Source organism: Protobothrops mucrosquamatus, unplaced genomic scaffold (genome assembly GCF_001527695.2).
Source record: "Protobothrops mucrosquamatus isolate PMUCROS unplaced genomic scaffold, P.Mucros_1.0 scaffold91, whole genome shotgun sequence".
NCBI lineage: Eukaryota > Metazoa > Chordata > Lepidosauria > Squamata > Viperidae > Protobothrops > Protobothrops mucrosquamatus.
Window position 1 is genome coordinate 637,122 of NW_015386466.1, and position 10,336 is coordinate 647,457.

Consider the following 10,336-nt stretch of genomic DNA (forward strand, 5'->3'; position numbering starts at 1 on the left):
GAGAGAGAGAGAGAGAGAGAGAGAGAGAGAGAGAGAGAGAGAGAGAGAGAGAGAGAGAGAGAGATCACTCTACTGCCATAATCCAATTTGACTCTCAGTTGATACATGTCGTAAAAGATTTTTTTTTTCATTTGTATGGATGGCAATCCCCTTGGAGAACTGGAGTAAATTCTTCCACTATTTCACTCCATCTATTAAAATTCTAGACAGTCTCTTTACTGTAGATTAATATGGATTTTTTTTTCATTATATCATTCTCCAGGATGGATATAATGGATAAATAAGCAAGCATGCACTCTTCCCCCAAAACTCTGTGAAGAATAACCACAGAAATAATGTGGTCAAATAACCCCATTAAACCTAAAACCTGCAATTCCTCCATATATATTTAAACTCACATGTATTTCTCTCTCATATGAGGTTTTAGTTCACTCTCTTGACAAGCAGGAAGTGATTTTGCTTTTAAACACCAATCTGAACATTTTAAATGTATGGTTAACACACTCAATAGCTTACGTCTGTGTCAGAAGCGTCACCCGGGAAGCTTTCCTGCAGACACTGTGTTCTCTGAGACGTTCTTTGATGCTTGGATTCCACTTCTGAATCATATTCATTTGAATCTCTTAACGTAGACAAGCCGCTATCAAAGCAGCTTTCAGGCAAGCTGTCAACTTCACAGTTTATCCTCTGCATTGGATCACAAAGTGCGAGGGAATCATACTCTTCATCCACATAGGATGAATGAGACAGCCTGATTGGGACATAAGGAGAAATAACTTTTGGAAAGGCAATGCAATGTAATAGGGTAAGGTTCAAACCCACTCTCAGCCATGAAAATTTAGGCTTCGAGGCAGTCACTCTTTAAACCCAGCCTGCCTCACAGGGTTGCTACTATGGAACAAATTTGAGGAACCATGTGGTACATCCCCTGGAGCAGGGGTAGGCAACCTTGGCTCTTTTATGACTCGTGGACTTCAACTCCCAGAATTCCTGAGCCAGCCATGCTGGCTCAGGAATTCTGGGAGTTGAAGTCCACGAGTCATAAAAGAGCCAAGGTTGCCTACCCCTGCTCTAGACATTTAGGTAACTATATTTCACATGGGGAAATATACAGAGTATATGAATAATTATACCGTTACGTTAAGTCAGGGAGAGCAGGCCTACATACTAACGTTAAAACAGAAATTGTAACTAAGGCATACGGAAGTGTAGTTATCCTGTTCCATTAGACTAGAATATTCTGAATAATTTCAAAGACTAATAAACATAGTTAAACATCTCTTGAGGTACAGTGCTAAAACATCAAAATAAAATACAATAGTAAAGCATTTGAGGCCAGTTTATTGCTTATATACTTATTTCATTAAAGTATTTATATCCCAATTTCTCAGCTGGTAGCTTTCCTCAGCATTCAGGTTTAAGAAACAGTATTTAAGAAAAAAAGATTAAAAGTCCTTCAAATTTTATAAACATGAAGTAGGACACACATCTCTTAAAGCATTTTTTTTTCCAAAAAGCATGCAAGAGAAACTCTGCGCTGAAAACTGAGAGGAAAATCTGTATTCCTTGAAGCTATCTTCTTAACTTAGGTAATATACATAATACCAAACCTTAAATTTACAAAATTATTCCAGAGACTATAAATGCTAGGCTCCCATTCAAAAAGCATAAATGAATGAGAAGTATTAACTTTAATTCCTGAAAACCTGGCAGGGACGAAATCCAAAACAGCTGTTCCCTACAGTCAGGTCCCTTGTTAGATGATCATTCAATTCCACTAGAGAGCAGCATAGGGTAGGCGACCAATGCTGCATATTAAAGTTATCATAAACATATAGTAAGGGTGTCCACTCCAACCTTGGCAACTTTAAGACTTGTGGACATGCTGGCTGCGGAATTCTGGGAATTGAAGTCCACAAGTCTTAAAGTTGCCAAGGTTGAACACCTCTGCACTATAGGAAACCTACAGATTGCCATTAGTATCTACTTGCTTCTAGTTTCCATCTTGAGCACACAACCAACTGTATCATCTATAGCCAGGTTTACACCACATTTGTTCTTGACAGAGATGCTTGACTATGGAATTAAACTATGCATTCTGAAGACTAAATTACCTCAACAAAGTCAACAGACAAATCTATAGATCCAGATTGATTCCAGGAAGAATTTACTAAAAGAAAGACAAAAAGACACCACTACAACTCACACCATTCAAATACTCTCTTGTTCTCTCCAGTCTAGTCCAGTCCAGTCCTAATTTAAAACCTACACCAATCTGATCATTCCACTGCACTGCCTGTTGGTATAAAAAGGTGCTACCAACTGCTTTGGATTTTTGGATACCTCAGATTAACAGCAATCTGTCCTTCAACTTCTAGTAAGTTTTTATGGAAGATTAGTGATACCAATTGGCTCTTATCTGTGTGGTGCAAATAATGAACAGACAAGACTGCTGGCTAATCCAAATCAGTTTTCCACACCTAAATCAGGTTCTTGAGAGGAAGAAAGGAACCACCAGAGATGGAAATGTGATGAACTCAGATCAATCCATGTATTGAAAATATAAACTGTAGACTCAGAATTTGCTCAGGGACACCCCATTATTTAATCACGCACAACAATAAAAACTAGCTTTTATCAAGTGAGAATAATTAATCAGTGGAACAGCTTGCCTCCGGAAATTGTGGGTGCTCCACCACTGGAGGTTTTCAAGAAGAGAATGGATAGCCATTTGTTCTGAAGGCTATAGGATCTCCTGCCTTGGACAGGTGATTGAACTAGAAGACCTCTAACGTCCCTTCCACCTCTATTATTCTATGTTCTAGATCATCAGATATTATTTCAACCCTATCTTGGATTGTCAGAGATTGAACCTGAGAATGAATCCACCTTTATCATGAAGATCTAGAAAAAGAAATGAATTTGAAAGGTAGAAAACTGCTTGACTCCGTCTTTAGAATATAACTGAAAACATATATCCAGTTTTTCACATTTTAAAGATGATCAATTCTACCTGTCATATTGTAGATTTTGGGGAGAATGGCCACCAACACATTTGGGACTGCTTCTGGACAATGTGTTTCCAGGAGAAATATTTGTTAGACGCTGGAAAATACACACATAAATTAGAAAGGTTTTCAGAAAACTTGAAAAAAGTTGGTTTAAGATCATCTCTTTATCAACTAAAACACTTTTCTTGATTACAGTTATTTCAATTTTGGAAAATGTAAAACAAAAACATGTGGAATCATTATGTGCCTAATTTGGGGGAGATATAAATGAAGCATCTCCTTTGTATATTGGTTTCTCAAAAATAATTTGTCTTATGAAATAAAAAATAATAATTCTATATTTCCTACTTTAATAGAAAAAAATACAAAACTATAAAATAAATAAACAATATTAGATGAAATAATCAAAACTTTTTCTCAAGAATTCTAAATAATTCAGTGTGTCTTCTTTCTAAATAGGCACAGAATTATCCTATCAAAGTATATACATTCAGAGAAAGCCGCATTATTTCCAAGTTAAAAAGCACAGGATTGTTTTGATATAAATCCAGAAGGTTTATTATATTTCAGTGACTCCAATTTAGGTGTTTTATTAAAATGCCCAAAATAAAAATAGTGATCTATTAATTAATATATAATCAATGACATGTTGAATGTACAATGTTCAAACCTACCAGTGATCTGTTGTATATGCTCCAACTATTCTCTAATGCACTTCTTAAGCCATCATTACTGTCATGTAGTTTCCTGTTAGCTGCCCTAAAATCAAAACAGAAGGGGAAAAATTGCCTTACAAGATCAACCCTGGCACTTGCAGTTTAAGTTGGTGTTAAGAAATTCAACAAAAATAAGAGAATAAAAGGGGTTCCATGTGCCTTCGGTAAAAGTTAGGAAAACGGCAGAATGGTTTGATAAATGCCTTTCTGCCTATCTATCTGTATGTGTATATCTCTGAGTCAGTTTTCACTTCCTGGAGTTTTCTTGGTGAGATTTTGAAAGCAGTTTGCCACTGCATGCTTCCTAGGGCTGAGAGAGAGTGAATGGCCCAAGGTCGCCTAGCTGGCTTTTTACAGGGCTAGAACTCACACTCTTCCAGTTTCCAGCTTGATGCCTTAACCCAGGGGTAGGCAACCTTGGCTCTTTTATGACTCGTGGACTTCAACTCCCAGAATTCCTGAGCCAGCATAGCTGGCTCAGTAATTCTGGGAGTTGAAGTCCACGAGTCATAAAAGAGCCAAGGTTGCCTACCCCTGCCTTAACCACTACACCAAAATGGCTCTCTATCAGTGTTAATACACTATTATATTTAGTCTTTACAATGGTTATCATATGTGTGGATACCACTGACCCCAAAGTAGGAAAAAGAATAATTACTACTATAATCACAAAGACTCCATGTTTACCTATTTGAGAAGGGTCAAAGAACTGCTGATTTTTCATTCCCCACTCCACTAACTTTTTGCCAGTCTGAAGGTTCACAAGGTCCCAATCCAAATTAACAGGAGGAGAAATCAAAGTACTGCAGATGCACGATAAGATATTACCCCCCCCCACAAAAAAATGAGAATCTTCATTTTAAACACTATCAAGGCCCTTTGCATCACCCTTCCCAATTCTGAAATCCTCCATGTATCTTAGGTTACAACTTTCATCATTTGCAGATAGTTTGACATGTGATGGGAGTTGTAATTCAGATCTAGAGGACATCAGGTTAGGAAGGAATGGCATAGTTATCAAAGCATTAACAATGCATAAGGCAGTAAAACAATTTATGGCAGGGATTGCTCTGAGCAGTTTGCTGCAACTAAATTTTGATTTTTGTCTGTATATGAACCTCAACCTGTACAAATTAAAGAACTTCGAAGCAGCAGAATTAATTGTATTATTTCACACACTAGTTGAGGGTGGGGAGCTCAATTTTTAATGTTCTCCCATGTTTCAAACCAAATGCTTTGAAATCCAAAAGCTATCACAGCAAACTTTGAAAAAAGCAAAAACCTCACGGAATGCTTCCATGAAATTCAGTATTGAAGAAGAAACAAAAAATGGCATTTATTTCTAAAATAAATATTAGGCCTCTACAATGCTCAAGAATGAATTTTGAAGAATGTTTTGGAATGTGTGGGGACTTAATCTACATGCCTCATTAAAGCAGCTTTGTCCAAGATTGCAGTTGAAGAAGAAGCCTTCCCACAGTCTCTATGTAATAAGAAAATAATGTGGATGCTTTAATGAGTCACAAGCAGGCTGACTTCACAATGCAAAGCACCTCTTCAAGAAAATAGACAGCTGCAATAACATCCTGTGCTTATATGGCACCATGAAGACCGCAGAGTAAGGTCCAAGTAAGTTATTCCAGAAGGGTTATTTCAAAGTGGAGAAGGCTGATTCTAGGTATAAGCCACCTTAGCAGTCATGTGTTCTTGGAGCAAAGCCTCCAATAATTACCTTAGTTCTCAGACAGAATTATTCAATTCAAACATCTATTTTACTGCAGACCAGTTCAATTCTTCCAAGAACATTCAGCCAGGTATTAGTGGTATATATTAAGCATGAGATATTATATTATGTTGTTATACTGTATTTTCAGGTACTTTGGACCAACATCTTAATGTAATGTTAAAATGGTACACTACATGTAATGTAATAACCACTGTTTTAATTGTTTATAGTTTTAATATGGTTTTATATATTGTGTTAAATTGATTAGAAGATGGGCAGCTAGATGCATGTTTTAAATAAATATGTCCTTTTGGAAAGGAACATACAAATAAATAAATAAAATGCAGAGAACTATGGCTCTTTTAGAATTCAGTGACCTAAAAACCTGTAAGATTATAGACTTTGGTCAGGAGAGGTATAAAAATTAAAAATAAATAAAAATTATTAAATTTTATTTCTGAAGAAAGATCTTATCAATTTCCTATAATACCAAATGCAGCTTAATACTGTGACTATGTTTTATCTACCAGATAGGCTAATTAAAATATAGATCAGGGAACTGGAGACACCTTTCACACACAAAAAAGAAAAGAGAAAGAGCTGTTCTTTAACAGAAAAAAAGAGAGTTGTTCTTTTCCTCATTGGAGATCGTAATTTCTGAATATCAAAATTTATAAATGAAAACACTTTAAAAAGAGAATTATTTAGCAGCTTACTGTAATATTGCTATCTGCCTCTCCAAGCTATCTCTGTCTTCAGTGTACTCTCTGATCATGTCTAGATCTCTGCAAAGAGAATAGTTTAGGGGAATTAATTTGGTTTTTTACCAACAATAACTTACTATGTATCTCTAGAGATATTCTCTTACCTTTCTGAATTCAAACTTTGATCTGCAATATCACTTTTTAAAGTATCTAATTCACTCTGAAGAAAAGCTATATTTGTCTGTGCTTCCATAAGATCTTTTTTAAGTTTCTGGTTTTCCTAGAAACAGAAATTTTTAAAATGAAACATTCAAAAATAGTAATTCATGCAGTAATGATTTATGAAATTAAACATATTTTTAGTATTATTTGAATGGCTACTTTGATCAATTATTTCACCAACCTGTGAACTACTTGAATAGTCCCCAATTTAAAATAAAGGGATTAATTATTTCTGCACTGGTTTTCCATTTGTACCCAACCTGTTTTTCCCCAAAATATGTTTGTAGCTTTTCCAAACTTCCTAGAATGGTATACACAAGGTCACAGAATCTATAAGAATTCCATCTCACTGTTCAACATATCTGCATCTAAGGGCCAATCTGTATTTTATTGTTACACATACCACCTATCCACTAACTAGCTGTTAATATATGGAACTAAACATACTACATGCCTAGAAAAACTTTTTTTTCTCTCCTTAAAATTCTATTCGTTCATTTAAACTCCCTGACAGTTCAAGAAAATATCAAATTTTACCAAGCCAGAAGAGGCAACAAAAATACTAATTATGTTGAGACTGATAGACTAAATGAAGAAATTTTAAGTAAGTCATACCAAGATCAGATCATGTATCCTTCTTTTTAATACTGCCAAATCTTCTTTGTGATTAATGTTTTTAGATTGTTCCTCAAGCTGTAAACAATAAAGAAAGCGTAAAAGTTATAACTTTTTTTTTCTGACTGCTTTAGTACAATGCAAAGGGAATCAAATCTTTCATAAAAATACTCAAGAACACAACTGTTTTCTTTACTGGTTATTTGAGGGCAGCTTTTAAAACGAGAAAACTAATAACTTGAAACAGTACTACACTATTAAACTAGTCATTAACTTCCTGAGCTATTATCATCAGTACAAATAATTTATGGTGTGTAGCACTAAAGAACAAAGAACTATTGCATTAATAAATGAAAAATTAAAATAATAACTGGAAAGTTAAGAACTAACTAATCTTCAATCTACAGAAAGGTTTCCCAATCTGTCAACAAAAAGAATTCCCGCTCATTTTAGGCTATAAGCTAAATCCTTACTTTCAAGCTGACCAAAGTCTATTTAGATTTAACAGGTATTTTGATCATTCAAAAACATAATTCTCAAATACTGTTATTATTAGGGAAGTGAGTAACCAAAAGACATGTGACAGGAGAAAGGCTCACTAAGGTCAACAGGTTCTTATTTGTGATTATTCAGACTAGGAATTGCGGACACAAACCCAAGACTTCAATGAGCAGACTTACTCCCAAATACAACAGAGCTAACTTCCCACTTTTTGAAATAACTAAAGACTAATTGCCTTGTGAAAAGGGTGAAGGACACAGTTAAGACCACTTAGTTCTGATTCATAACCACATCATAGAACACAGTTCCTTTCTTTTTAAAGAATCCCTGTTATCTCAGGGATTAAAATATGTGAAGTTCATTTTTCAATAAGATGGAAGTCTTCTTGTCTGCTTAATTGCTTCAAAGATAGCAGAATATTTACAGAGAATCGGGCCTGGATCTATTTAACTATACACTGTTCACCACATATTGAGTATGTACACACCATTTTTAATTTTTTTATTGTCACTTGGAGATCCCCCACTTCAGTTTCATATTGACGCTTGAGATCATTCAAAGCTTCTTCTGCTTTACGCTTCTCCTGAAACATTTTACACATTTATTAAATTAGAAATGGCAGACTTAAGCAGTTTACATTGCATTCTAATTCAGCAGAACATGTATCTGCTCTAATTATACAGTCAAAAAATATTTGGCCAGTCTTAAAGCATTCAAATACGACTAGACTTGCATAAAGATTTGCTATAGTACGTTTCATGCCTCTGCCACCTGGAAATAAACACAAAGCATATACTCTAGAGCAGGGGTATCAAACTCATAACGTCACGTGACGCATCGCGACATATCGTGACTTTTTCCCCATTGCCAGAGCTGGGATGGGTGCGGTTTCGGCATGACACATCCGGCCCGTGGGCCGGCAGTTTGACACCCCTGCTCTAGAATAATTATTAGCACGCAAAGCACTGTTTGACTGTGTTACAAGTCAGACTTGCTTCGGTAAAAGCTATGTGCTAATAAAATTTGTGGTTCAGAACTATCCCACAAAGTAAATATCACAGCAATCTTGCATTTACATTTGAGGCGTCTTTCTTTTTAACAGTACATTTTTGAAGAACAGAGTAAGATAAGCAGAATTTCAAGAATGATAAGCAAACTACATTATTATAGGCTGGCTGTTCTTAATATTTAGATGGCAATTAATACACAAAAAATACCCATTTACACTTTGCTATTGTTTTATCAAATACCAACCCATTCCTTAGTAGAGTCAAAAATGTCCATTGCACACACATTACTTGCAAGTTTGTTTTTCCTTCTCTAAAAACAAGTTTTCCTCACTCCACAGGACAAAAACAATATTTTTGAAACTCAGGGATACTGCAAAAGCAAATTATATTCAGAACCAAGGTTATAACTACTGTATACTATTGCTATTAGTTGTCGACAGCCACATAAATTGGTTTAACTAGAATTTATTTAATTTGTTTGGTTAATACAATATATTGAACTATAAACCATATTTTGCAAACTTTACTTCAAACCCTAATTTAAAATCATAATATAACAGGGTAGCATGTGAATCCTATTAGAATCTCTTGTTTATTTTGAGAGATAGGGCAAATACTCAAAACTAAACCCAGAATTTTGCCTTCATTTTTTCCTGTATTTTTCATATGTTAATTGTTTGGAGGAATAAATGACACTGTGCATGGGTGTCCACAGAAGTTTCCCTCATTTGTCAAAATGACAAAAACAGCAGCTTATCACAAGCTTCACCCCTTAGGCATGCATAGTGTCATATGCACAAAAGAGGAGCGCCTTTCATCGTATCAGTACGACATGGTTTTTGCTCCTTAATTTAGTTCACCTGTAGATTCTTCCCTACTGTGTTCTGATTTGAAGAAAAAAATTCTCAACCAATTCTGCCTTAATCTATTTTAACATCTTGGTTCTTCTAACTAAAAAAGCAGTTTTAACAACATCGTGATCAGATTTCTTATCCATAAGACATAAAAGCCTACTATTTATGGCTCCTTAAGTATACTAAATTATGGCTCCTTAAGTATACTAAATTATTAATAGAAGGAATGCAACCTCACTAGTAAAGGTGGAATAATGAAGTAGTAATCTAAATTGACAACAGGGATTCTATGAAAGAAATCTTTCAAGGATACAGAGATGTCCTAGGATATCACTAAGGAATAACTACCTATATTTTCTGAAGTCAATGTATGTGATTATTATACCATATTCTAAAATTAGAGATCTAAATTTCTGGTTAGAACTATTTGTAATTTCAGCTCTATAATATGCAGAATACAGTTTTTTTCCTTTTAATTATTCCCTAGATTTAATTACAAAAAGTTATATCAAAGAAACCAGAGACACACTAAAATAAATGGAAATTAAGGATATCATTGAATGGAAAGAGGAAGAGAAACTGGGGTTTACACATTAGCCCATTTCCAAGTATCTTTATTTGCACATGATCTCTAAGAACTAGTATGGGACCAATCGTTATGAATTCACATTTCCTCCATATATTACGCACTTGGAGAAAGAAAAATTCCACAAATCTATATGTATTATTCCACTTCCAGAACCCTATATAATGGCTTTTCATCTTCAATATAACAGATCCTTAGACTACAACATAGTCTGCAATGACAAATTACTTCAAATTACTAGCCTGCAGTAAGCTATCATGGACATCTTTTGCTCTTCATCTAATTTTCTTTTTTTGCATACAAAGCTGGATAATAATAATAATAATAATAATAATAATAATAATAATAATAATAATAATAATAATAATAATAATAATAATAATAATAATAA

The 10,336-nt window shown here is 34.6% G+C and overlaps 1 protein-coding gene across 1 annotated transcript in view; it reads right to left on the reverse strand.

The window, feature by feature from the left end:
• RASEF (RAS and EF-hand domain containing) overlaps nt 1-10,336 on the reverse strand; it is a 23,625-nt gene that overhangs the window by 10,920 nt on the left and 2,369 nt on the right. The window contains exons 3-9 of the mRNA XM_015812497.1: nt 7,983-8,078; nt 6,995-7,072; nt 6,322-6,437; nt 6,170-6,238; nt 3,686-3,770; nt 3,014-3,105; nt 513-751 (exon numbers count right to left, since the gene is read on the reverse strand). Of these exons, the coding sequence (XP_015667983.1) occupies nt 513-751; nt 3,014-3,105; nt 3,686-3,770; nt 6,170-6,238; nt 6,322-6,437; nt 6,995-7,072; nt 7,983-8,078 (775 nt within the window). The remainder of the gene's footprint in view (nt 1-512; nt 752-3,013; nt 3,106-3,685; nt 3,771-6,169; nt 6,239-6,321; nt 6,438-6,994; nt 7,073-7,982; nt 8,079-10,336) is intronic.